Source organism: Cyclopterus lumpus, chromosome 12, assembly GCF_009769545.1.
Source record: "Cyclopterus lumpus isolate fCycLum1 chromosome 12, fCycLum1.pri, whole genome shotgun sequence".
In the NCBI taxonomy this organism is placed as follows: Eukaryota; Metazoa; Chordata; class Actinopteri; order Perciformes; family Cyclopteridae; genus Cyclopterus; species Cyclopterus lumpus.
Window position 1 is genome coordinate 21,120,280 of NC_046977.1, and position 26,348 is coordinate 21,146,627.

Here is a 26,348-nt window from a genome sequence, read left to right on the forward strand (position 1 = left end):
CAATGAATAAAATGTATTTCAAATGTAAGAAGCAGCAATGTAAGGTGGTCTTTCGTGTGTCCCAGGGGGAGATTGATGCTCACGAAGACAGCTTTAGAGCCACGGATGAAGCTGGCCAGGCCCTGCTCAATACAGGTCACTATGCTTCTGAAGAGGTCAAGGAAAAGGTAGGTGTGACATGATCAGACCGTACTCTCTTTCTTCTGTGTGGTGTTCTACCTATTGATGCCAGCACAGCACCATGTTTACAATGATGTGTTGTGTGCAGCTGGGCGTCCTCGCTGAGGAGAAGGAGTCTCTGCTGGAGCTGTGGGAGGTTCGCAGGCAGCAGTATGAGCAGTGCATGGACCTGCAGCTCTTCTACAGAGATACTGAGCAAGTTGACAACTGGATGAGCAAACAAGAGGTAAAGCTGGGTGGATTTCCGGTTTTGCCGGTCTTATACACCAGTTTGATGTTCTGCATGCTCTCTCAACCGGTCTTTGTCGTTTCACACATTCTAGCATTTAAAAAGTGTCATGTAAATATTGTCTAGTTTATGTGATGAACCCCTTTTTAATGTTGTATGTTGATTATTTAGGCTTTCCTCCTTAATGAAGACCTTGGTGACTCCCTGGACAGTGTTGAGGCACTGCTGAAGAAACACGAGGACTTTGAGAAGTCCCTTAGTGCCCAGGAAGAGAAGATCACTGTAAGTTACTTCTCTACACATTCAATTATTAAAATACTGTTGCTACTCCATGGAAGTTGTACCATTTAATTAGACATGGAATAGTATAGATTGAGAATGTGTTTGTCTTGTACATCTTCAGGCCCTGGATGAGTTTGCTACTAAACTCATCCAGAACAACCACTATGCCAAAGAGGACGTGGCCACCCGCAGAGATGCTGTAAGTACCACTGTCAGCTCCCTCAGCATTCCCTCAGCTCACCTCAAATATGAGCACATAATGCTAAAGCATTGTTATCGTCTCTCAATGCAAACTCAAAAGTAACGTGTCTTTTTCACATTTATAGCTGCTCAGTCGGCGTAACGCCCTGCATGAGCGCGCTCAGTCCCGTCGCGCTGCCTTGGAGGACTCGTTCCACCTGCAGCAGTTCTTCAGGGACTCTGATGAGCTCAAGAGCTGGATCAACGAGAAGATGAAGACCGCCACGGACGAGGCCTACAAGGTAGTTGATTAAAGAGTTGGCGATCTTGTTGTGCAGAGATGTGTCCACCATTTTAACATGTTACGCTCACTGTTTCTGACATTCCGTGCTTCTGCTCTCTTGACAACAGGACCCCTCCAACCTGCAGGGCAAGGTGCAGAAACACCAGGCCTTTGAAGCTGAGCTGTCAGCTAATCAGAGCCGCATTGATGCCCTGCAGAAGTCTGGCCAGGAGCTGCTGGATGGGAAGCATTATGCCTCTACTGAGGTGGCTGAGCGCATGGAGGAAGTCAGCTCCCAGTGGAAGAAGCTGCTGGAGGCCACTGAGCTGAAAGGTACTGGGCGTAGGAAAGCTCTGAAACAGATGTGAAGTCAATGTAGATAATAACTGCACGCTATGAAGCATCATTTAAGTACGAGTAAACACTTAATTCATCATTTATAAAGCATAATTAATGCTTCATAGTGCAGTTATTATAAAGTGTTACCGGGCCACGGGACCAGAGACGTCTCTAGGCCACTGCTTCCTCGAACATAACCAAATATTATGATTTAATACTTCATTTACAAATGGTGAATCCATCATTTTATAAAGTGTGGAACAATGCTTTATAAATGATGAATGAAGTGTTTACTCATACTTAACTAATGCTTCATAGTGTGCAGTTATTATAAAGTGTTACGAGTGGAGGTGCTACAGTATATGGATAGATGTGAATTCATCCAAGTACAAATATAATACAATCAAGTATGTATGTCATTGTGGGAAAGACATCACCTAAATGATTCAGGGTTTCTCACTGGGACAAAAACATTCAGTCAAACAACCAGCATTCAAGATCAACATATATGAAACATCTGCATCAATCAAGCAGGTAGAATCAATCAATACAACTACGAGAGTCATAAACATTTAAATTCTCAGAAAGGAATGAAATGATTTGGCTTGAGGGCCGTTTCTTCCATTTATAAGGTGCTGATATACTGAATGTTACCATTAGGTGTCGCACTTAATTCAGCAGCTGCTCCTGATTGAGGTGAGACTGGGAGAGCCCATGAAGGAGTGTCCACTCCAGTCCACATGGGGGCGGTAATGCACCTTTACGTTGCTTTGCCGATCTAACTAAAGCAAGAAGTCTCTGCCTCTGTGTGTTTGCCCTATATCTTCCTAAATGTTCACCCATCTACCTCACTAGGTGGATGTTTAGGACCCAGTGAAGCAGTGTTGAATGTGAAGTTGTATATCTGAGCGGTTCTCCAGAAAGCTGTTGTCTGCACTGAACAGGCTTGCTTCCAATGGGCGGTGCACTAGTGAACTCTAATGTGGAGAAGAAGAGTGAGGAGGCACCAACATCAGACAACTTAAACGTCGCCTGTTTGCCTTTGAATCCAAACTGGTGCACACATAAACTAACAGATCTCCCTCCCTCATCACCTGACCTCATGCCTGTTATGTTAATCACTCCTATTGATTATTACTAATGCAATACAAGTCAGATTTATTCCTGTGACCCGTCTACATGGTCTATCTGCTGCATGGCTAGTACGGAGGTTGCACTTATATGTATTAACCGAATGGAGCTTGAACGCACCATAATGTAATTGGGTGAAAGTACATCATGATGTAATCTTGTAAAATGTAGTTTTGGTGAGAACCTTGACCAAATCCAGATGTTTGAAGACATAAATAAATATTAGAGTAAGTTCTGAGCTGTTTAACTTCTTAACACGAGTTCTACGCAACTTATTATACATGATTAAGAAGTTTTTTTAATCAATCTTTTCTAATTTCCTAGTCATTTTAATTGTGTACTTTTATGACTTTGTTGATAAATATTTTAGTTCATTAGCTATAGGCCTATTAATATTTACCATGGTATAAACATGTTTAAGATGACGTCTCTGCATGCAGCACTCCATCACTGATGGTATGAGAACACTTGAAGAGTTTTGATTGTAAATGTGATTTCTTCCATTTTCCTTTAGGCATCAAGCTCCGCGAGGCCAACCAGCAGCAGCAGTTCAACAGGAACGTAGAGGACATTGAGCTGTGGCTGTATGAGGTGGAGGGCCACCTGGCTTCAGACGACTATGGGAAAGACCTGACTAGTGTTCAGAACCTGCAGAAGAAGCATGCACTGCTGGAGGCCGATGTGGCTGCTCACCAGGTACCTAATGTTGGGCATCACGAGGGCACACCCGACACTAGGCTCCTTCTTTTGGTTCACAGTAGTTAAATAGCTCACGTATGAATTATTCTCTCCCAGGATCGTATCGATGGCATAACAATCCAGGCTCGCCAGTTCCAAGAGGCGGGACACTTTGATGCTGACAACATCCGCAAGAAGCAGGAAGCGTTAGTGCTGCGCTATGAAGCTCTGCGTGAGCCCATGGCGGCACGCAAGCAGAAGCTGTCTGACTCTCTGCGGCTCCAGCAGCTGTTCAGAGACGTGGAGGACGAGGAGACTTGGATCCGAGAGAAAGAGCCCATTGCTGCCTCTACTAACAGAGGTAAAAGTTGTTAGCTATATTCACTTTTATTATAAAACGATAGGTCATTTTACAGAGATAAGCAGTGAACTTGGAGGATGCTTCAGTTTCAGTTGAAGCACCACCCTCAGATATTTCAGATGAGTAATACCAAATGTCTCTGTTGCTGTTTTCCTCAGGCAAAGACCTGATTGGTGTCCAGAACCTGCTGAAGAAGCACCAGGCGCTGCAGGCGGAGATCACCGGTCATGATCCTCGCATTAAGGCTGTTACCCAGAAAGGAGAGGCCATGGTGGAGGAAGGTATTTAAAACAAACCGTGTTTAATATCCCCTACGAGTTGAATGTGAAATATAGTCCCGACATTCAAAATGCTAAACATCCTCATGGGGGGGGGGGGGGCTTTCCAGGACACTTTGCTGGAGAGGAAGTGAAAGTGAAGCTGTCAGAACTACATGGCCGCTGGGACACGCTGAAGGCTAAGGCCTCCCAGAGGAGACAGGATCTGGAGGACTCTCTGCAAGCCCAGCAGTACTTTGCTGATGCCAACGAGGCCGAGTCCTGGATGAGGGAGAAGGAGCCCATCGTAGGGAGCACAGACTACGGCAAAGACGAAGACTCGGCTGAGGTACATATCAATATCACAAATGAAGTATAAACGATATGATTTGTTTATCCTTTTGTGTTTCTACCATAAGCTCTGTTTAGGTTCACATTTATTGCACAAGCCTCATTGTATATCCCTTTGTGACAAATGGTTTGTCTTCCTCAGGCTTTGCTGAAGAAGCATGAGGCCCTGATGTCTGACCTGAGTGCTTATGGCAGCAGCATTCATGCTCTGAAGGAACAGGCCCAGTCCTGCAGGGTAAACCCCCTCCATGCTCTTCACACACGACAACACTTCATGGCAGAACGCAAATGAATGACTCTAAATGTTTGTTTGACTGAGCAGCAACAAGTAGCACCGACGGATGATGAGACCGGGAAGGAGCTGGTCCTGGCCTTGTACGACTACCAGGAGAAGAGTCCCCGTGAAGTTACCATGAAGAAGGGGGACATCCTCACCCTGCTCAACAGCACCAACAAGGTACAGGTCAAACCAGCTCAGTGTGTAATACACCAGACAGGTTTCATAACATTTAGGTCATTAATATGATGGAGGCACATTTGTAGAGATTTATTTAATCATTTGTGAGTCACTGTGATGATCCCGTCCCTCTGGTCTGGCCTTGTTGGGGGGGTAATAGGCATTATACAGGCTTGCTGTGCTCTTTGCTGGAATCACATGTTGAAAAACTGAATAATTAGTTTAATGTAAATAATCAGCGTGAGCTTGTATTTCTTCTTGGATAGCCTCGATGTAGTTTGGATGTCAGCGGTGCTCTCAGTGACCTTCAGCCTCGTCCACACAGGGACTCCTCAGTATCCTCACACTCCCTCATGCCATGTTGATGTCGAGTAGCTTGTGGATCTTCCGGTGTTAACAAAGCTGTCCTTGCCTTTGCTAGCTTTAGCCGACTGTATGGAAGATAATTGTTAAAGACACTGCGTGTTCCAAAGTTCTCCTCAGTTTGTGAGGAGCAGTTGTTCTAGTTGCTAACCACCACCTAGAATCTCTCACAAACATCACTTGCTGATATCTGCAGGATTGGTGGAAGGTGGAGGTGAACGATCGCCAGGGCTTTGTTCCTGCTGCTTATGTGAAGAAGCTGGACCCTACCCAGTCCTCGTCCAGAGAAAACCTGCTGGATGAACACGGCAGCATTGCACTGCGCCAAGACCAGATTGAGAATCAGTAAGAAACCCACACAATAACTACCCACGCGTAGTTCACTAACCACATTCTCCTTTCCGACTGGATTTGTTAACCGGTCCTCTTAAGTGTCTTTTCTCTGCTCTTTAACTGTTCTTTACTTTCATCAAATCATATTTTCTGCTCCGTTTTTAACAATAATGACCTTGCCCCGGGCTTCTTTCTCTTGTCTCCTCTGCTGTGTTTAACCACCTAATCTTGTGTCGCTGTGCGTTGGCCTTGCCTTGAGCAGGCTGGTCACCAAGGAGGCCTGCAGCGTGTCTGTGCGCATGAAGCAGGTGGAAGAGCTGTGAGTAGGAACCAGCGTCCCTCTGCGTGTTCTTGTGATCGTGATGTCATCGCAGTTCTACATCCCTCCTAACCCCAGAACCTCCTGTTGTGTGACCGTGTGTCTACTTCACGCTCCTCTTCTATTCAGTACAGGGATAGAAGATCCTCTCGCATCCCTCTCATCCCAGGCTTGCCTTTGGGTGTTCATTTCTGATTGTTTTGGTCATGTCCTCAGCCGTTCTGTTGTGCATGTATTGGGCTTTGATTCACTGTTGCACAGGCTCCTCATTGTCCGATGCTCATGATGCTCGTCAGAAACTAGTGGCTCCAAGATTCTTCATAGAAATCTGCTTGCAAATTTGAATTTGAATTGACTTGAAAACATTTGAGGAGTAGTTTATTTATTTAAATGTATTTAACCAGGAAAAGCCTCATTGAGATTACAAGAGTGTCCTGGCCAAGACAGCAAAAGCACATTTAACAAAGTTTCAGACATACAACATAAAACTGTGACAAAACATAAAGAAATGAGTAAAACCAAAACTCAAGACTCAAGTCATCACATCCCAGTTCACACAGGTGCACATACCTCAGTTTACTAAAGCTATTAGAAAACTTGGTTTAGGAAAGAAATGAATAAAATCAAACTGGCCCGGTCCACAATACAATGAAAAGGAAAAGCTCTTTATAAACGTACTTCCGGCAGACTGTTGGGTAGAAAATGTTTCCATCTGGCGATAATCAAATGCTCTTCAGCCGAGTGCTTAGCTCTTTGCTTATCCCGACGTGTAAAAGCTCTGAAGGGTTTCTTCTCCCCGAACATTGCAATGTGCCGTTTGGATTCTGATTCATTATTGCAACGCTGTGATCAACCAGTTGCTTTAAATCGTCTGCAGCCAAAGACTTCTCCTTTCCGTAGATTATGGATAACATGTCCGTCTGTTAGAGGAACAGTCAAACAAAGATGTCCAAACAAGATGGAACCAGCAAATTTCTCCATCTTTGCTCAATAAATGACAACCTCGCCATTATAAAAAATACTTTTCTGTTGATGATTGAGAGAAGATTGACTTATTGTTTCAGCGCTACAGAAGAGATTTTACTATTTGGGTTTTGAGGACCGTTTCTTGCAGAGAACTAGAGTGGTCACTAGCAAATTATACAAATTCCTCAAAAGAGAATATTCTCTTATTCTCTTGATTATTTTTTACGAGCTACGCTATAAGAGGGATGAAAGGCGTTTGAAGGCAAATTAAATGATTTGATTGAATTCTGTGGCTGCACCTTTTTCAAGGTATGGTACTCTGTTGGAGTTTGGAGAGAAACGGAAGGACATGCTGGAGAAGAGCTGCAAGAAGTTCATGTTGTTCCGTGAGGCCAATGAGCTCCAGCAGTGGATCAATGAGAAGGAGAGTGCCCTCACTAATGAAGAGATGGGCTCTGACCTGGAGCAGGTCGAGGTCCTGCAGAAGAAGTTTGACGACTTCCAGAAGGTAAGGGCCGCTCGTGTTTTCAAACCTTTTCTTCTACAGTTGTGGAGCCCATCAAAAACATCTGTACTAGTTGTGGAGCCCTTAGCTCTGTGTAGACGCTCATGAAACACATCTGTACTAGTTGTGGAGCCCTTAGCTCTGTAGACGCTCATGAAACACATCTGTACTAGTTGTGGCGCCCTTAGGAGCGTTGTAGTCGCTCATAAAACACATCTGTACTAGTTGTGGAGCCCTTAGGAGCGTTGTAGTCGCTCATAAAACACATCTGTACTAGTTGTGGAGCCCTTAGCTCTGTAGACGCTCATAAAACACATCTGTACTAGTTGTGGAGCCCTTAGCTCTGTGTAGACGCTCATAAAACACATCTGTACTAGTTGTGGAGCCCTTAGGAGCGTTGTAGTCGCTCATAAAACACATCTGTACTAGTTGTGGAGCCCTTAGCTCTGTAGACGCTCATGAAACACATCTGTACTAGTTGTGGAGCCCTTAGCTCTGTGTAGACGCTCATGAAACACATCTGTACTAGTTGTGGAGCCCTTAGGAGCGTTGTAGACGCTCATAAAACACATCTGTACTAGTTGTGGAGCCCTTAGCTCTGTAGACGCTCATGAAACACATCTGTACTAGTTGTGGAGCCCTTAGGAGCGTTGTAGACGCTCATAAAACACATCTGTACTAGTTGTGGAGCCCTTAGCTCTGTGTAGACGCTCATAAAACACATCTGTACTAGTTGTGGAGCCCTTAGCTCTGTGTAGACGCTCATGAAACACATCTGTACTAGTTTGGAGCCCTTAGCTCTGTGTAGACGCTCATGAAACACATCTGTACTAGTTGTGGAGCCCTTAGCTCTGTAGACGCTCATAAAACACATCTGTACTAGTTGTGGAGCCCTTAGCTCTGTGTAGACGCTCATAAAACACATCTGTACTAGTTGTGGAGCCCTTAGGAGCGTTGTAGTCGCTCATAAAACACATCTGTACTAGTTGTGGAGCCCTTAGCTCTGTAGACGCTCATGAAACACATCTGTACTAGTTGTGGAGCCCTTAGCTCTGTGTAGACGCTCATGAAACACATCTGTACTAGTTGTGGAGCCCTTAGGAGCGTTGTAGACGCTCATAAAACACATCTGTACTAGTTGTGGAGCCCTTAGCTCTGTAGACGCTCATGAAACACATCTGTACTAGTTGTGGAGCCCTTAGGAGCGTTGTAGACGCTCATAAAACACATCTGTACTAGTTGTGGAGCCCTTAGCTCTGTGTAGACGCTCATAAAACACATCTGTACTAGTTGTGGAGCCCTTAGCTCTGTGTAGACGCTCATGAAACACATCTGTACTAGTTGTGGAGCCCTTAGCTCTGTGTAGACGCTCATGAAACACATCTGTACTAGTTGTGGAGCCCTTAGCTCTGTAGACGCTCATGAAACACATCTGTACTAGTTGTGGAGCCCTTAGCTCTGTGTAGACGCTCATGAAACACATCTGTACTAGTTGTGGAGCCCTTAGCTCTGTAGACGCTCATGAAACACATCTGTACTAGTTGTGGAGCCCTTAGGAGCGTTGTAGACGCTCATGAAACACATCTGTACTAGTTGTGGAGCCCTTAGCTCTGTGTAGACGCTCATGAAACACATCTGTACTAGTTGTGGAGCCCTTAGCTCTGTGTAGACGCTCATGAAACACATCTGTACTAGTTGTGGAGCCCTTAGCTCTGTGTAGACGCTCATGAAACACATCTGTACTAGTTGTGGAGCCCTTAGCTCTGTGTAGTCGCTCATGAAACACATCTGTACTAGTTGTGGAGCCCTTAGCTCTGTGTAGACGCTCATGAAACACATCTGTACTAGTTGTGGAGCCCTTAGCTCTGTGTAGACGCTCATGAAACACATCTGTACTAGTTGTGGAGCCCTTAGGAGCGTTGTAGACGCTCATAAAACACATCTGTACTAGTTGTGGAGCCCTTAGCTCTGTAGACGCTCATGAAACACATCTGTACTAGTTGTGGAGCCCTTAGGAGCGTTGTAGACGCTCATAAAACACATCTGTACTAGTTGTGGAGCCCTTAGCTCTGTGTAGACGCTCATAAAACACATCTGTACTAGTTGTGGAGCCCGTAGCTCTGTGTAGACGCTCATGAAACACATCTGTACTAGTTTGGAGCCCTTAGCTCTGTGTAGACGCTCATGAAACACATCTGTACTAGTTGTGGAGCCCTTAGCTCTGTAGACGCTCATGAAACACATCTGTACTAGTTGTGGAGCCCTTAGCTCTGTGTAGACGCTCATGAAACACATCTGTACTAGTTGTGGAGCCCTTAGCTCTGTAGACGCTCATGAAACACATCTGTACTAGTTGTGGAGCCCTTAGGAGCGTTGTAGACGCTCATGAAACACATCTGTACTAGTTGTGGAGCCCTTAGCTCTGTGTAGACGCTCATGAAACACATCTGTACTAGTTGTGGAGCCCTTAGCTCTGTGTAGACGCTCATGAAACACATCTGTACTAGTTGTGGAGCCCTTAGCTCTGTGTAGACGCTCATGAAACACATCTGTACTAGTTGTGGAGCCCTTAGCTCTGTGTAGTCGCTCATGAAACACATCTGTACTAGTTGTGGAGCCCTTAGCTCTGTGTAGACGCTCATGAAACACATCTGTACTAGTTGTGGAGCCCTTAGCTCTGTGTAGACGCTCATGAAACACATCTGTACTAGTTGTGGAGCCCTTAGCTCTGTGTAGACGCTCATGAAACACATCTGTACTAGTTGTGGAGCCCTTAGCTCTGTGTAGACGCTCATGAAACACATCTGTACTAGTTGTGGAGCCCTTAGCTCTGTGTAGACGCTCATGAAACACATCTGTACTAGTTGTGGAGCCCTTAGCTCTGTGTAGACGCTCATGAAACACATCTGTACTAGTTGTGGAGCCCTTAGCTCTGTGTAGACGCTCATGAAACACATCTGTACTAGTTGTGGAGCCCTTAGCTCTGTGTAGACGCTCATGAAACACTTCTGTACTAGTTGTGGAGCCCTTAGCTCTGTGTAGATGCTCATGAAACACATCTGTACTAGTTGTGGAGCCCTTAGCTCTGTGTAGACGCTCATGAAACACATCTGTACTAGTTGTGGAGCCCTTAGCTCTGTGTAGACGCTCATGAAACACATCTGTACTAGTTTGGAGCCCTTAGCTCTGTGTAGACGCTCATGAAACACATCTGTACTAGTTGTGGAGCCCTTAGCTCTGTAGACGCTCATGAAACACATCTGTACTAGTTGTGGAGCCCTTAGCTCTGTGTAGACGCTCATGAAACACATCTGTACTAGTTGTGGAGCCCTTAGCTCTGTGTAGACGCTCATGAAACACATCTGTACTAGTTGTGGAGCCCTTAGCTCTGTGTAGACGCTCATGAAACACATCTGTACTAGTTGTGGAGCCCTTAGCTCTGTGTAGACGCTCATGAAACACATCTGTACTAGTTGTGGAGCCCTTAGCTCTGTGTAGACGCTCATGAAACACATCTGTACTAGTTTGGAGCCCTTAGCTCTGTGTAGACGCTCATGAAACACATCTGTACTAGTTGTGGAGCCCTTAGCTCTGTGTAGACGCTCATGAAACACATCTGTACTAGTTGTGGAGCCCTTAGCTCTGTGTAGACGCTCATAAAACACATCTGTACTAGTTGTGGAGCCCTTAGGAGCGTTGTAGACGCTCATAAAAACATCTGTACTAGTTGTGGAGCCCTTAGGAGCGTTGTAGACGCTCATAAAAAACATCTGTACTAGTTGTGGAACTCCACAACTTTTGAGATTGTTTGTAGATGTCACGCCTAACAAGGTTTTGTTTGGTCCAGGACCTAAAGGCCAATGAGTCTCGCCTGAGGGACATCAACAAAGTGGCGTCTGAGCTGGAGTCTGAAGGCCTCATGGCTGAGGAGGCCCCCATGGTTCAGGCTCAGGTAAGTTATTCTTCCTTGGCTTCACTTTATGAGCCATCTTCCATGTTTTATCTGTACATTAATAATGTTTTTTTTCTGTCTGCAGCAACAAGAGCTGCTCGGTGCTGCTCCTGGCCAGGTTTGACCATTTTTGTACTTTTTATATCCATTTTGTTTTATATTTAAGAAACATTTCAAATATCACAACAAGAAAATTGACTCATACATTTCATTAAACAGGATGAAGCCGATTCCAAGACTGCATCTCCATGGAAGGTAAGCTTCATCGAACGTATTGAAGCCGTCTCCAGACGACAAACATTCAGCTGTTTGTTATTTTTAGGAAAAATGCATCAACTGCAAAGATGTGGCAGCCTGTCAATCTGGATCTGATACTGTAACTGTGCATGGCTGTTCAGCACTGGGTTGATGTTTGATACTGGTGTGTCACTGATGGAGTCTACTGCAATCATACCCAAAGACGTCTTACTGGCATGGTGATGTCCTCATTGGATATGATAAGACTGATGAGGAAACCGGGGAGCCGTTTCTTTGATCCCATTTCATTGATAATGTAATTGATTCTGTCTCAATCATGTAAAAGTATTTGATTCATCGCCACTCTGCTCCAGCCATGGTTGCAGTGCTTACTTACTTCCTGATTGGTGTAATGTCTTGCTTTGTCTTGGGAGAAGATGAAGACATGAGTTTCCATAACCCTCTTGACTGGTGTGGTGTTTTCCTGTTTTTGTCCCCCTCCTTTCTGCCATGTTTTGGTCACCTTGACGATAGAATATACGCTTGGCTGTTCAAACAACGGCTAACTTTAATACTATCAAGGTAAGATTAACTGCCCACCCGGAACTCATCGTGAATGTGTCCTCCCTCGTCTCCTGCATTGTGATCAGAGAACTAACCCATCCTCATCTGAGACTTGAGTGTTCTGTTTGGTTTCATCCTGTTTCTCATGGCATTTGTTCATCCTGTTATCATCCATCAATACGCTATATAAGTCCTGTGTTTAGCATCTTCTTTGTTATTTCTTTGTCCGTGTGTTCTGCAATGTTCTTAACATGCATCCAGTCCTGTGCACTTCACACCCATCCCCCACATCCCTGTGTGTGTCTGTCGCTGACTGAGAAGCAAACACACTTTTTAAATTAGCACACTTCTAGCACATTGTATTTGCATGGTTATCTGTGAGGTAAATGTTCAATTTAGCATTCCTCACCTCACCTAAATCATGTTTTCCAAGTGTATCCGATGATGCCGTTAAATGCTAGTGAGCTAATGATTCAATGTGTCTCACTAGAAGGGCTGAAGACTGTGAGGAGTGCAGCTGTTTTATCTGAGTTGATTTATGTGTAGGAGCTGAACAATCGATGGAGGTCCCTGCAGCAGCTGGCTGAAGACAGGAGCAACATGCTGGGCAGTGCCCACGAGGTGCAGAGGTTCCACAGGTGGGGAACATGTGATATGCACATCAGCTACAGGACAGCTTTTCATTTGTTTCCCAGTAAATACATTGAAACAATGAGAAGGGGGCACACCATCAGTCCTTCTTACTCACACACACCTCATGACGTTTGAGAACACGTTTCCGTCTGTGCCTCCTTAGGGATGCTGATGAAACTAAAGAGTGGATCGAGGAGAAGAACCAGGCCCTCAACACTGACAACTATGGTCACGACTTGGCCAGTGTCCAGGCTCTGCAGCGCAAACACGAAGGCTTCGAGAGAGACCTGGCAGCTCTGGGGGATAAGGTATAGATTGTCTTATATGAGATTGTAGCTGAAAATCTATTGCTTCCCTTGAGTCTTTTACTCATTTCCCTACTCCCCTGCCCAGGTGAACTCTCTTGGGGAGACAGCGGAGCGTCTGATCCAGTCCCACCCAGAGGCAGTGGATGACATCCAGGAGAAATGCACTGAGCTGAACACTGCCTGGAGCAGCCTGGTGGGACGAGCTGATCAGCGCAAAGACAAGCTTGGCAACTCCCACGACCTGCAACGCTTCCTCTCTGACTTCAGGTGAGGAGAGAACAGCTGCTGGATGCTGTTCGGGTGAAGAACTAAATAAAAACAAGAGAGATGCAGTTCATGTGTCTGTTGTTTTTTGTTAATACCATTTCACCTGTGCTCAGAGATCTGATGTCCTGGATCAACGGTATACGAGGGCTGGTGTCCTCGGAGGAGCTGGCCAAAGACGTGACGGGAGCCGAGGCCCTTCTGGAAAGACACCAGGTACTGAACTCCTACCTTCAGTTAAAGTACAACATTGCAGGTATTTGTCCATCCAACACTATCTTTTCTTTTTCCGTTGTCCAGGAACACCGCACAGAGATTGATGCTCGTGCCGGTACCTTCCAGGCCTTTGAACAGTTTGGTCAGCAGCTGCTTGTGCGAGGCCACTATGCCAGTCCTGAGATCCAGCAGAAACTGGAGGCTCTGGACCGTGAGCGCGCCGACCTGGAGAAGGCCTGGGTGCAGCGTCGCATGATGCTGGACCAGTGCCTCGAGCTCCAGGTACTGACCTGTTGAGCCATTTAGAAAGTGTAATGATGTCGTGCCTGACCTTCTGCTGACTGACGTCCTTGTCCCTCTGCAGCTCTTCAACAGGGACTGTGAGCAGGCTGAGAACTGGATGGCAGCCCGTGAAGCCTTCCTCGCTAGTGATGACAAGGGTGACTCCCTGGACAGTGTGGAGGCCCTAATCAAGAAACATGAAGACTTTGACAAGGCCATTAACGTGCAGGTCAGTCAAGATGGTCTGTCGCTCAGGGGAAGCTTGGCGGCTCGATCGGTATCGTTCTTTAAATGATTGAATGTTACCCGGCTGCAGGAGGAGAAGATTGCTGCTCTGCAGTCCTTTGCTGACCAGCTGATTGGAACTGATCATTATGCCAAACCTGAGATCTTCAACCGCCGCACTGAAGTCCTCGACAGGTAGGAAACATTAAGAGACCGTTTCAGTTCCATTACACACAACTTTCAGCCTGTTTGTCTTCAACATCGTCCTCTCAGTTCCAAACAGGATTGAGTATCATTTTCAGTTCAGTTTTATCTTAGTGTAATGCAAGCTGAGCCTCTCGCACATCCAGCTTACTTAGCGCAATGCCAATCTCCCAGATATCTTTCTCAAATTGCAGTTTGCAAAATCATCCGCATACAACAGATGTTTGCTTTTCAAAGCAGCTGGTATATAATGTATAAAAGTACTGTATAAACAAGATAATTCCTCATGTAATAACCTTTGGTTTTGACACTCAGACATATAACACACTTCCTGCTGCCAGACAATGTTTTACAGCAATATGACCAAAGCCCATACACCAAAACCAGAGAGGTCCACTGTGTCTCAAGCTTTCTGCAAAGTAACGCTAGGGTTGCTAATCTTGAGAAGCCAGCGAGAGTACCCTAGATTTAGAAAATGATCCAAACTAAAAGCACAGCCCAGTGTTGACAGTGTATATAGTGCATATAGCACCTGTTCAGAGCAAGTCATCAGTGTGTGAATGTTGGATAGTCCTGATGGACAGGTGGTACCATGGACAGGTGGTACCTTTCATGGTAGCTCCTCCCATCAGTGTGTGAATGTTAGTTAGTCCTGATGGACAGGTGGTACCTTTCATGGTAGCTCCTCCCATCAGTGTATGAATGTTAGATAGTCCTGATGGACAGGTGGTACCTTGCATGGTAGCTCCTCCCATCAGTGTATGAATGTTAGATAGTCCTGATGGTCAGGTGGTACCTTGCATGGTAGCTCCTCCCATCAGTGTATGAATGTTAGATAGTCCTGATGGACAGGTGGTACCTTGCATGGTAGCTCCTCCCATCAGTGTGTGAATGTTAGTTAGTCCTGATGGACAGGTGGTACCTTACATGGTAGCTCCTCCCATCAGTGTGTGAATGATGTCATGTAACGTTAAAGAGCTTTGAGGAAGACTTGAAAAGATCTATACAAGTTCAGTCCTTTTACCATTGTTTATGTTCATAACAATAATAATTATGAACATAAAGAACCGACATGCCTATGAATGTAATGATTGGACGGGCTTATTACAGTGCTGTGACAGCCACAGATGTATTGGACTTTCTTTTTTGTCCAAGCATTTGATTTCTGTCATGATTATAATGAGAAAAGCAACAAAAATATCAAAAGTGTTTTTGAAGATTACCAAGCCAACTTTGAATTAAAGTCATGACATCCTTTTATCTTGCAAGCTTAAAATATAACGGATAGACAATTGTCAGTTGAATATTCAATTCAATTCAGTTTATTTTGTATAGCCCAATATCACAAATTACAAACTCCCCTCAGAGGGCTTTACAATCTGTACACATACGACATCCCTGACCTTTGACCTCACATCGGATCAGTAAAAACTCCCCAAAAATAACCTTTGACAGGGAAAAAAGGGAAGAAACCTTCAGGAGAGCAACAGAGGAGGATCCCTCTCCCCGGATGGACAGATGAATAGATGTCATGTGACCAGATGAACAGAGTTACAGAGTTACATAAACACATTACATGAATATGACAGAGTTTATGAACAGGCACGTGCACAGGCATTTTGGGGGGCAGGTGCTCAAACCAAAAAAAAGGGCACCCATCGCCAAAATTATTTATGAAATTAAAAGTAATAATAAATAAAAAACACAGGATATTTTCAACTTATATATTTATTTTTGTTAAATTAACTCAAATTGAATAAATAAATGAATAACAGGCAAAAACAGACAAAACAAGGCCATATTGTATAACCAAATGCAATCAAAAAATATTCTAACTCAAAACTTATCAAGCTAGCATAGTTCAGCTGCTATTTTCTAGCTGTGAATTCTCGTGACATTTATAAATCTAAATTCAACATACTTTCAAAATTGTCTAAACGGCATTTCTACAACAACACAAAGAAGATGCCTGCCTGTATATCTCTCCCTCTTTCTCTTCATTAAACATGACACACGTCAGTAAACCGCTGGACAAGGCTTTGAAATGTTGTGGTTAATTTATCACCAAACAACGTCGGGGGATTGCACAAACACGTCATTACCTGTTTGTCTGATGCTGCGGCTCAGAGGAGAAGTAGGCTGCACCCATTTGGCATTCAGCACTGCATGAGCACTAGGAGGAGGAGGAAGAAGAGGAGGAGGAGGAGGAGGAGCTGTGCTCGAGGAGGAGGAGGAGGAGGAGGAGGAAGAAGAGGAGGAGGAGGAGGAGGAGGAGCTGTGCTCCTGGAGGAGGAGGAGGAGGAGGAGGTGGAGCTGTGCTCCTGGAGGAGGAGGAGGTGGAGGAACTCTCACAAGAACTCAAATAAATGCCCCGTCGGATATCAAAACACATTTGGGGGGAATTGATGACAGAGAGAGTAATTGTTATTCTTAATATGAATGAAGAAACAATTGGGCTCCAGCAGAAGGGGCACTTTTCTCATCCAGGGCAAAAGGGCTGGTGCTTGAGCACCACTAGGGGTCTATCTGTGTATGAATAATGAGTAGTAGGCATGGACCACGATCCAGACCTCCACAATCCAGGAAACCGAAGGAGGAAGAATATGAGACTGAACCTCATACACTAAATATTCTTCAGATTAAACTTCACATGTTCAAAACCTTAGACGTGGATGTTAACATTGCTCCTGGCCCATAACTTCCTTCATTTGATTCTCTAGAAGTTAGATTGCACATGCTTAGTTTTAAACTTCATATTTTGGTGTTTGAAAGGTGGCGCCGGCTGAAGGCTCAGATGATCGAAAAGCGCTCCAAGCTCGGTGAATCCCAGACCCTGCAGCAGTTCAGCAGGGACGTGGATGAGATTGAGGCCTGGATCAGCGAGAAGCTGCAGACTGCAACTGATGAGTCCTACAAGGACCCCACCAACATCCAGGTACACACATGGCCTCCTCACCAACATCCAGGTACACACATGGCCTCCTCACCATCATCCAGGTACACACATGGCCTCCTCACCATCATCCAGGTACACACATGGCCTCCTCACCATCATCCAGGTACACACATGGCCTCCTCACCATCATCCAGGTACACACATGGCCTCCTCACCAACATCCAGGTACACACATGGCCTCCTCACCATCATCCAGGTACACACATGGCCTCCTCACCATCATCCAGGTACACACATGGCCTCCTCACCAACATCCAGGTACACACATGGCCTCCTCACCAACATCCAGGTACACACATGGCCTCCTCACCATCATCCAGGTACACACATGTCCTCCTCACCATCATCCAGGTACACACATGGCCTCCTCACCAACATCCAGGTACACACATGGCCTCCTCACCATCATCCAGGTACACACATGTCCTCCTCACCATCATCCAGGTACACACATGTCCTCCTCACCATCATCCAGGTACACACATGGCCTCCTCACCATCATCCAGGTACACACATGTCCTCCTCACCATCATCCAGGTACACACATGGCCTCCTCACCATCATCCAGGTACACACATGGCCTCCTCACCATCATCCAGGTACACACATGGCCTCCTCACCATCATCCAGGTACACACATGTCCTCCTCACCATCATCCAGGTACACACATGGCCTCCTCACCATCATCCAGGTACACACATGTCCTCCTCACCATCATCCAGGTACACACATGGCCTCCTCACCATCATCCAGGTACACACATGGCCTCCTCACCATCATCCAGGTACACACATGGCCTCCTCACCATCATCCAGGTACACACATGTCCTCCTCACCATCATCCAGGTACACACATGGCCTCCTCACCATCATCCAGGTACACACATGTCCTCCTCACCATCATCCAGGTACACACATGGCCTCCTCACCATCATCCAGGTACACACATGGCCTGCACTAGCACAGAACACAGTGGAGCACGTGGAATCCCTTCAGACTGTGTTTTTAGTCAAGCTTTGTCACAGATGGTCATTGATTCTCGGGCTAACTTCTCTAACTGAATAATCCCACCCTGTGTCCTGTCTGAAGTGAGACTGAATCTTTCTCCCACTGTCTTATTTTTTTATAGCTGTCCAAGCTGCTGGTAAGTTTGAGTAGTGCGTCAGCTGACTAACAGCCCAGCAGGTTGTGTCCATGTGTCCATGTCTTTGCTGTGTGTGTTTACACGTGATGTACAACAACCACTCCCTCTATCTTGAGTTTGTCCCTCATCAGCACTGAGTGCCAGCTTCTTTTCCACCTGTTTCTTTATTTTGTTAATGAAAGGCCTCATTCTTTATTTTATTCTAGGTTTGTTTTGTCATCGAAGGCTACTAGTTGTTGGGTGTGGCTTCCATCTGTATTTTCAGTTCTTGAGGGAGTTATCTTCAAATTTGCTTCATATGTTTGACTTTATAGTCAAACTAATCAAATGAAAGTTTGACGCTAGTGTCAAGCGGACAAATTGTAAATTCAAACACTGCCGTGTGTTTGATGTTTCAAGACAGTATTCAGTAAAGATGTAGAAAGATGGAGCAACTTTGAAGTGACTTCCTTCAGTAGGTCTTTTCCTCTTCACTGTCATTGTGTGTTCTTCACTTGTTTGCCATGTGTCTGTCATGATCGTTGTCTTGTGCTGAAGCTGTAGAAGCATTGGGTTTTATTTCAGCGCAGAATGTAAGTATGAACGCTAGATGATAAGTGTGTATCTCAGAGCTCTGAATATGAACACTATTAAATACTGTGTGTGTGTGTGTGTGTGTGTGTGTGTGTGTGTGTGTGTGTGTGTGTGTGTGTGTGTGTGTGTGTGTGTGTGTGTGTGTGTGTGTGTGTGTGTGTGTGTGTGTGTGTGTGTGTGTGTGTGTGTGTGTGTGTGTGTGTGTGTGTGTGTGTGTGTGTGTGTGTGTGTGTGTGTGTGTGTGTGTGTGTGTGTGTGTGTGTGTGTGTGTGTGTGTGTGTGTGTGTGTGTGTGTGTGTGTGTGTGTGTGTGTGTGTGTGTCTCAGAGTAAGCATCAGAAACATCAGGCGTTCGAGGCGGAGCTGCACGCCAACGCAGACCGAATCCGAGGGGTCATCGACACAGGAAACACCCTGATCCAGAGAGGAGCCTGTGCCGGCAGCGAGGACGCAGTCAAGGTATAGTTATTAATACATGTCCATGACATGTATAGGTTAACAGCAGAGTTTCCAGGTGTTAACAATAAGAGATGACAGGGTAACAACCCTGAGACCAATCATGTCAGGCCTTGAGAAAGATTACATGTGGAACACCCGACCACCTGTCTCCAGATAGAGGGAGCAGCATTTCACTCTACGGCGGTCAACTTACAGCTGTCGGTTATTTCAACAACAACAAAGCCAACTACTTCTTTTTCTTTTGTCAAAGTATTTTAGCATTAAAAGAGCATCTCTAGGATGTATTTGATAACAGAGAGCTTTCCACAGGTTACTCTTAACCAGTATATATATATATATATATACATACATACATACACACAGACAGACTGATATTTACACATATCAGTGTTGCCTTCATTACACCAACATCATTCAAATATACCTTGTGGTTGCAGAGATATACTCTTTGTATTATGGAAATACAATTTTCAAGCAGACGCCTAAAAAATGTGTGTTTTTCAAAGTAAAATGCAGGCGTGAAGTGAAGATAACTTCAAACATGACTTGACTTCCTCAGGCGCGCCTCAGCGCTCTGGATGAACAGTGGCAGTTCCTCGTCAACAAATCTGCAGAGAAGAGCCACAAACTCAAAGAAGCCAACAAGCAGCAGAACTTCAACACGGGCATCAAAGACTTTGACTTCTGGCTCTCTGAGGTGAGAGTCTGCCTGACGGATGCATGACTAACATGAATGCAGCCATGGACAGAGGGTTATCTCAGTCTGGTACTTTACGTTCTCCAGGTGGAAGCTCTTCTGGCCTCTGAGGATTATGGCAAAGATCTGGCTTCAGTGAACAACCTGCTGAAGAAACACCAGCTGCTGGAGGCGGACATCTCTGCCCATGAGGTGAGTGGCTCACTACTACTTGCTGTACCTCAGCAAACACGAAATACCTTATTTCAAAACATTTGTCTATTTTAGACTCATTACAAAATCATAAATTCAGAAATCCAGAATTAGAACGAGCACCTCTCCCCCTGCAGGACCGCCTGAAGGATCTGAACGGCCAGGCCGACAGCCTGATGGCCGGCACCGCCGTGGACACCTCGCAGGTGAAGGACAAGCGCGACGCCGTCAACGGCCGCTTCACGAAGATCAAGAGCATGGCCGCCGGCCGCCGCGCCAAGCTCAACGAGTCCCACCGCCTGCACCAGTTCTTCAGGGACCTGGATGATGAAGAGTCTTGGATCAAGTAAGATCATGTTTTATATTCTACATTCAATTTGGATTCATATTGGCAGGATGATCATTATGAATAACTTCAAGAAACATTGCTATAGTCCACCTTCTCTCTCACACACACATAGCAACACTAAGTACATGCTCTCTACAGTTGTCTGACATGATGTAGTCTCAATGAACTCTATTGTTTGGTCTTAATGTGGACGTTCACGTTTCTGTCCACAGAGAAAAGAAGCTGCTTGTGAGTTCGGAGGACTACGGACGTGATTTGACAGGAGTGCAGAATCTGAGGAAGAAGCATAAGAGGCTGGAGGCCGAGCTGGGAGCTCACGAGCCGGCCATTCAGGTAAGAGGCTCGTCTGTTCATCCCACTTGTTGGTTGATGTGTGTTGACAGTGTGTTCTCTGCTCGACCCTCAAAAGCCTCAGATAGAGTTGGTAGCACACAGTATTTAATATGTCTCATTGGAACCAGTCGAGTCAATCAAAGCCTCATGAAAGATGTCAGTATTTATAATAATAAATGCCTTGTAAATGAAATGAAGCCACAACAGCAGTCAGAGTTGCATTATTCTGACCGTGAACCTGATTGGGTGTTTGGTCCACATTCTGACTTTTTCAGTATTCATATTGTCTATATATTGTTAAAAGTATTGTAGCTTTGGTATGCAGCGATGTGACCTTAGTTCTGTGTGCTACAGTCGGTGCTGGACACTGGGAAGAAGCTGTCTGATGACAACACCATCGGCCAGGAGGAGATCCAGCAGAGGCTGGCCCAGTTTGTCCACCACTGGAAGGAACTCAAAGACTTATCTGGAGCACGGTAAGCTTGCTGAGCGACGCGCTCGGTGCTGCCCCGGACTCGTGCACAGATAGAACAAGGTGTGTGTGTGTGTGTGTGTGTGTGTGTGTGTGCTCTCTCAGGGGACAGAGGCTGGAGGAGTCACTGGAGTACCAGCAGTTTGTGGCGAACGTGGAAGAGGAAGAGGCTTGGATTAATGAGAAGTTGAATCTAGTGGGGAGCGAGGACTACGGAGATACCCTGGCTGCTGTGCAGGTGCTCTTCTGTCCCGTTAATAACGCACCCATTACATAACATAAGTAATGTGGACGTCTACTGAATGTCAAGGACATCTTTTTTCCACAGGGCTTGCTGAAAAAGCACGAAGCATTTGAGACTGACTTCACCGTGCACAGGGACCGAGTCAACGATGTGTGCACTAACGGGGAGGAGCTGATCAAGAAGGTACTGACTATGTAGATATATGTATGTATGTATGTTTCCAAAAAGCAGCGATTGATGTGTGCAGGTTTACCAAAACTGTGTGTGTGTTTCTACCAGAACAACCACCACGTAGACAACATCAGTGCCAAGATGTCGGCTCTGAGAGGCAAAGTGTCTGAGCTGGAGAGGGCCGCCGCTCAGAGGAAGGCCAAGCTGGACGAGAACTCTGCCTTCCTGCAGTTCAACTGGAAGGCCGACGTGGTGGAGTCCTGGATCGGTAAGACCACAAGACCACGTCTTCCTTTTCATTCTATTGGTGTTCTAAATACTGGATGTGTGTTTTCTAGAAAGCTTCAATCCTCCACAGACTGAAAGATTCAGAATATTAAAAATCTAATACAGTGACTTCTTAACCAGAAGAAGACAATTCTGTGATTTCCTGCTAATGACCTCATCATTAAGATTCTTTAAAGCGGTTCATTTATTCTATCATTTCTGTATTCCATCCATCCATCCATTATCACCCTCTTATCCGGGGTCGGGTCGCGGTGGCAGCAGGTTCAGCAGGCCGACCCAGGCTTCCCTCTCACCCGCAACACTTTCCAGCTCATTCTGGGGGATCCCGAGGCGTTCCAAGGCCAGCCGGGAGATATAATCCCTCCAGCGTGTCCTCGGTCTTCCCCGGGGCCTCCTACCAGTTGGACGTGCCCGGAAAAACTCTAATGGGAGGTGTCCAGGAGGCATCCTGACTAGATGCCCGAACCACCTCAGCTGACTCCTTTGGACACGAAGGAGCAGCGACTCGACTCCGAGCTCCCCCCTGATGTCCGAGCTCCTTACCCTATCTCTAAGGCTGAGCCCGGCCACCCTACGGAAGAAGCTCATTTCGGCCGCTTGTATCCGAGATCTCGTTCTTTCGGTCACGACCCAGAGTTCGTGACCATAGGTGAGGGTTGGAACGTAGACCGACCAGTAAATGGAGAGCTTTGCCTTCCGGCTCAGCTCCTCTTCACCAAGACGGACCGGTACAGCGCCTGTTTTACTGCTGCAGCCGCACCGATCCGCCTGTCGATCTCCCGCTCCACCTTACCCTCACTCGTGAACAAGACCCCGAGATACTTGAACTCCTTCGCTTGGGGTAGGCAGTTTGCCCCCACCTGGAGGGAGCAATCCGCCGGTTTCCGGCAGAGCACCATGGCCTCAGATTTGGAGGTGCTAACTCTCATCCCTGCCGCTTCGCACTCGGCTGCAAAACGCCCCAGTGAATGCTGGAGGTCACGGTCCGAGGAGGCAAACAGGACCACATCATCCGCAAACAGCAGAGAGGCGATCCCGAGACTCCCGAACCGGATCCTCTCCGCCCCCTGGCTGCGCCTAGATATCCTGTCCATGAAGGTCACGAACAGGACCGGTGATGAAGGGCAGCCCTGGCGGAGGCCAACACCCACCGGGAACGTGTCTGACTTACTACCGAGGAGACGAACACAGCTCCTACTGCAGGCGTACAGAGACCGGATGGCCCGTGCCAACGGGTCCGGCACCCCATACTCCCGCAGCACCCCCTACAAAAACCCACGAGGGACCCGGTCGAAAGCCTTCTCCAGGTATACAAAGCACATGTAAACTGGTTGGGCAAACTCCCAGGACCCCTCGAGTAATCTTGCGAGGGTAAAGAGCTGGTCCACTGTTCCACAACCGGGACAGAATCCGCACTGTTCGTCTTTTAAAACTGAGGTTCGACAAGCGGTCGGAGCCTCCTCTCCAGCACCCTGGCATAAGCTTTTCCCGGGAGGCTGAGCAGTGTGATACCACGATAGTTCGAGCACACTCTCCGGTCCCCCTTCTTGAAGATGGGAACCATCACCCCGGTCTGCCAGTCCATGGGCACTGTTCCCGACCCCCATGCGACACTGAAAAGGCGTGTCAACCAAGACAGCCCAACAATGTCCAGCGCTTTCAGCATCTCAGGGCGGATCTCATCCACCCCTGGCGCCTTGCCACCAAGGAGCTTTTTGACTACCTTAGCGACCTCTGCCAGGGATATGGGTGAATCCACCCCAAAGTCTTCCGGCGCTGCCCCCTCTCCGGGGGACATGTTGGCCGGGTTTAGGAGTTCCTCAAAGTGCTCTTTCCACCGCCCGACGATGTCCCCAGTCCGGGTCAGCAGTTCCCCCCCCCCTGCTGAGAACAGCCTGGGGTGGACCCTGCTTTCCCTTCCTGAGCCGTCGGATGGTTTGCCAGAACTTCCTTGAGGCCAACCGAAAGTCCTTCTCCATGGCTTCCCCGAACTCCTCCCATGCCCGAGTTTTAGCCTCCGCGACCATCCCGCTGCAGCCCTTCTGGCCCGCCGGCACCCGTCAGCTGCTTCAGGAGACCCCTGGGCCAGCCAGGCCCGAAAGGCCTCCTTCTTCAATTTGACGGCTTCCCTCACCCCCGGTGTCCACCACCGGGTTCTCGGGTTGCCACCACGACAGGCACCGATGACCTTCCGGCCACAGCCGCGAGCAGCCGCGTCCACAATAGAGGCTTTGAACAAGGTCCACTCGGATTCCATGTCCCCAGCCTCCATCGGGATTTGTGAGACGTTCTTCCGGAGGTGGGAGTTGAAGACCTCCCGGACAGGATCCTCTGCCAGACGTTCCCAGTTCACCCTCACTACACGTTTGGGCTTGCCAGGTCTCTCTAGCCGAGTCCCCCGCCATCTGATCCAACTCACCACCAGGTGGTGATCAGTTGACAGCTCTGCTCCTCTCTTCACCCGAGTGTCCAAGACATACGGCCGCAGATCAGATGATACGATTACAAAGTCGATCATTGATCTCCGGCCTAAGGTGTTCTGGTACCAGGTACACTTATGAGCCACCTTATGTTCGAACATGGTGTTCGTTATGGACAAACTGTGGCTAGCACAGAAGTCCAACAACAAAACACCATTCGGGTTCAGATCGGGCAAGCCGTTCCTCCCAATCACGCCCCGCCAGGTTTCTCTGTCATTGCCCACGTGAGCGTTGAAGTCTCCCAGGAGAACTATGGTGATGGATCCACAGGGTGACTGCTGCTCCATGCTGTTTTTTCGGGCTGAGCCCGACCGGGCCCCATGGGCGAAAGCCCGGCCACCAGACGCTCGCCGACGAGCTCCCCTCCTGGGTCTGGCTCCGGGAGGGTGCCCCGGTTTCCCTTGTCCGGGCAAGGTAGCTTCAGTCCGTGGGCTGGTTATCATCAGGGTTTATTGAACCGCTCTTAGTCTGGGCTCTCCCCCGAGACCTGTTTGCCTTGGGAGACCCTACCAGGGGCTGATGCCCCAGACAACATAGCTCCCAGGATCACTGAGCCACTCAAACTCCTCCACCACGTTAAGGTGGCGATTCATTTCTGTATTGCCTTTATGAAAGAGGTTTTCTGATGTATCATTACATAGTGCCCATACAGCCTGACCTCCAGTTGTCTGGATGGGTTTGTGTGGACTTGAGTTCATCTCCATCATTTCTGAACCTGTTTAGGTGAGAAGGAGAACAGCCTGAAGACTGATGACTACGGCAGAGACCTGTCCTCAGTCCAGACTCTGCTCACGAAGCAGGTGCTCCATCTGTTGCAGCACTTTTCTACTGTTACCTCCAACATGTGACTCTCTCCATTGACATCTGTGTTCTGTGTGCATCTGCAGGAGACGTTCGATGCCGGTCTCCAGGCCTTCCAGCAGGAGGGCATCACCAACATTACGGCTCTCCAGGACCAGCTGCTGGCCGCCAAGCACGTCCAATCAAAAGCCATCGAAGCGCGTCACGCCGCCTTGATTAAGCGCTGGAACCAGCTGCTGTCCAACTCAGCCGCTCGCAAGAAGAAGCTTCTGGAAGCTCAAGAGCACTTCAGAAAGGTAGGGGGTTCTCTTCAATACAGTTGCGTCATTAAAGCTAAGGTGATGTGAGTCAATTGGACCCGTTTGAATGTTCATGTCTTCTTCACAGGTTGAGGACTTGTTCCTGACATTTGCCAAGAAAGCTTCAGCCTTCAACAGCTGGTTTGAGAATGCAGAGGAGGATCTGACGGACCCGGTTCGGTGCAACTCTCTGGAGGAGATCCGGGCGCTGCGTGAAGCCCACGAGGCCTTCCGCTCCTCGCTGAGCTCGGCTCAGGCCGACTTCGGCCAGCTGGCCGAGCTGGACCAGCAGATCAAGAGCTACCAGGTGGTGTCCAACCCCTACACCTGGTTCACTATGGAGGCCCTGGAGGAGACCTGGAGAAACCTGCAGAAGATCATCAAGGTCTCCACATCAAAGATTATTTATGCATTCAAAAATACAACCTCCTAATATTTTCCTTCATCTTTCTCACTCCAGCCAACATGCCTGTTAGCTCTTACTGTTATCATTTCAACTGAGCTCCAACTGACTGGAGTCCTGCAGGAGTTCAGTTCAGGTTGACTTTGTGTCTCCCAATACTGATCCTGATGCAGTGCAGTTTCTTTACATGAGAAACACTTCAACTCTTGGCTGAAGGTGGTCTGAGTGTGTGTCAGGACAGCTGAGATCAATGTGACATGCTGGATGACCTGCTAAACTAACAGGGTTATTTTACTACCACTTCATTAGTCCACACTTTGAGGCCTCCTCTTTATTCAACTTTGATAACATCTCTGGCCACAATTCTATCTGCTCCTCTTCAGTAAAA

At 47.1% G+C, this 26,348-nt stretch overlaps 1 protein-coding gene across 6 annotated transcripts in view; it reads left to right on the top strand.

The window, feature by feature from the left end:
• sptan1 (spectrin alpha, non-erythrocytic 1) overlaps positions 1-26,348 on the top strand; it is a 44,142-nt gene that overhangs the window by 14,719 nt on the left and 3,075 nt on the right. For 3 of the 6 annotated variants that reach the window (XM_034546632.1, XM_034546636.1, XM_034546633.1), the window contains exons 9-47: positions 66-167; positions 269-406; positions 581-691; positions 813-890; positions 1,018-1,173; positions 1,283-1,487; positions 3,139-3,320; positions 3,420-3,663; positions 3,822-3,944; positions 4,052-4,269; positions 4,414-4,506; positions 4,594-4,728; positions 5,288-5,436; positions 7,019-7,217; positions 11,062-11,166; positions 11,252-11,284; positions 11,386-11,421; positions 11,938-11,985; positions 12,514-12,605; positions 12,764-12,908; positions 12,994-13,175; positions 13,289-13,388; positions 13,473-13,670; positions 13,753-13,899; positions 13,987-14,090; positions 16,872-17,034; positions 18,186-18,200; positions 19,100-19,231; positions 19,791-19,928; positions 20,016-20,120; positions 20,258-20,466; positions 20,682-20,802; positions 21,157-21,278; positions 21,380-21,512; positions 21,603-21,701; positions 21,798-21,957; positions 25,181-25,257; positions 25,345-25,554; positions 25,646-25,942. In XM_034546632.1, coding sequence (XP_034402523.1) covers positions 66-167; positions 269-406; positions 581-691; positions 813-890; positions 1,018-1,173; positions 1,283-1,487; positions 3,139-3,320; positions 3,420-3,663; positions 3,822-3,944; positions 4,052-4,269; positions 4,414-4,506; positions 4,594-4,728; positions 5,288-5,436; positions 7,019-7,217; positions 11,062-11,166; positions 11,252-11,284; positions 11,386-11,421; positions 11,938-11,985; positions 12,514-12,605; positions 12,764-12,908; positions 12,994-13,175; positions 13,289-13,388; positions 13,473-13,670; positions 13,753-13,899; positions 13,987-14,090; positions 16,872-17,034; positions 18,186-18,200; positions 19,100-19,231; positions 19,791-19,928; positions 20,016-20,120; positions 20,258-20,466; positions 20,682-20,802; positions 21,157-21,278; positions 21,380-21,512; positions 21,603-21,701; positions 21,798-21,957; positions 25,181-25,257; positions 25,345-25,554; positions 25,646-25,942 — 5,304 coding nt within the window. The remainder of the gene's footprint in view (positions 1-65; positions 168-268; positions 407-580; positions 692-812; positions 891-1,017; positions 1,174-1,282; positions 1,488-3,138; positions 3,321-3,419; positions 3,664-3,821; positions 3,945-4,051; positions 4,270-4,413; positions 4,507-4,593; positions 4,729-5,287; positions 5,437-7,018; positions 7,218-11,061; positions 11,167-11,251; positions 11,285-11,385; positions 11,422-11,937; positions 11,986-12,513; positions 12,606-12,763; positions 12,909-12,993; positions 13,176-13,288; positions 13,389-13,472; positions 13,671-13,752; positions 13,900-13,986; positions 14,091-16,871; positions 17,035-18,185; positions 18,201-19,099; positions 19,232-19,790; positions 19,929-20,015; positions 20,121-20,257; positions 20,467-20,681; positions 20,803-21,156; positions 21,279-21,379; positions 21,513-21,602; positions 21,702-21,797; positions 21,958-25,180; positions 25,258-25,344; positions 25,555-25,645; positions 25,943-26,348) is intronic. The other 3 variants (XM_034546635.1, XM_034546637.1, XM_034546638.1) reach the window with 3 other exon arrangements.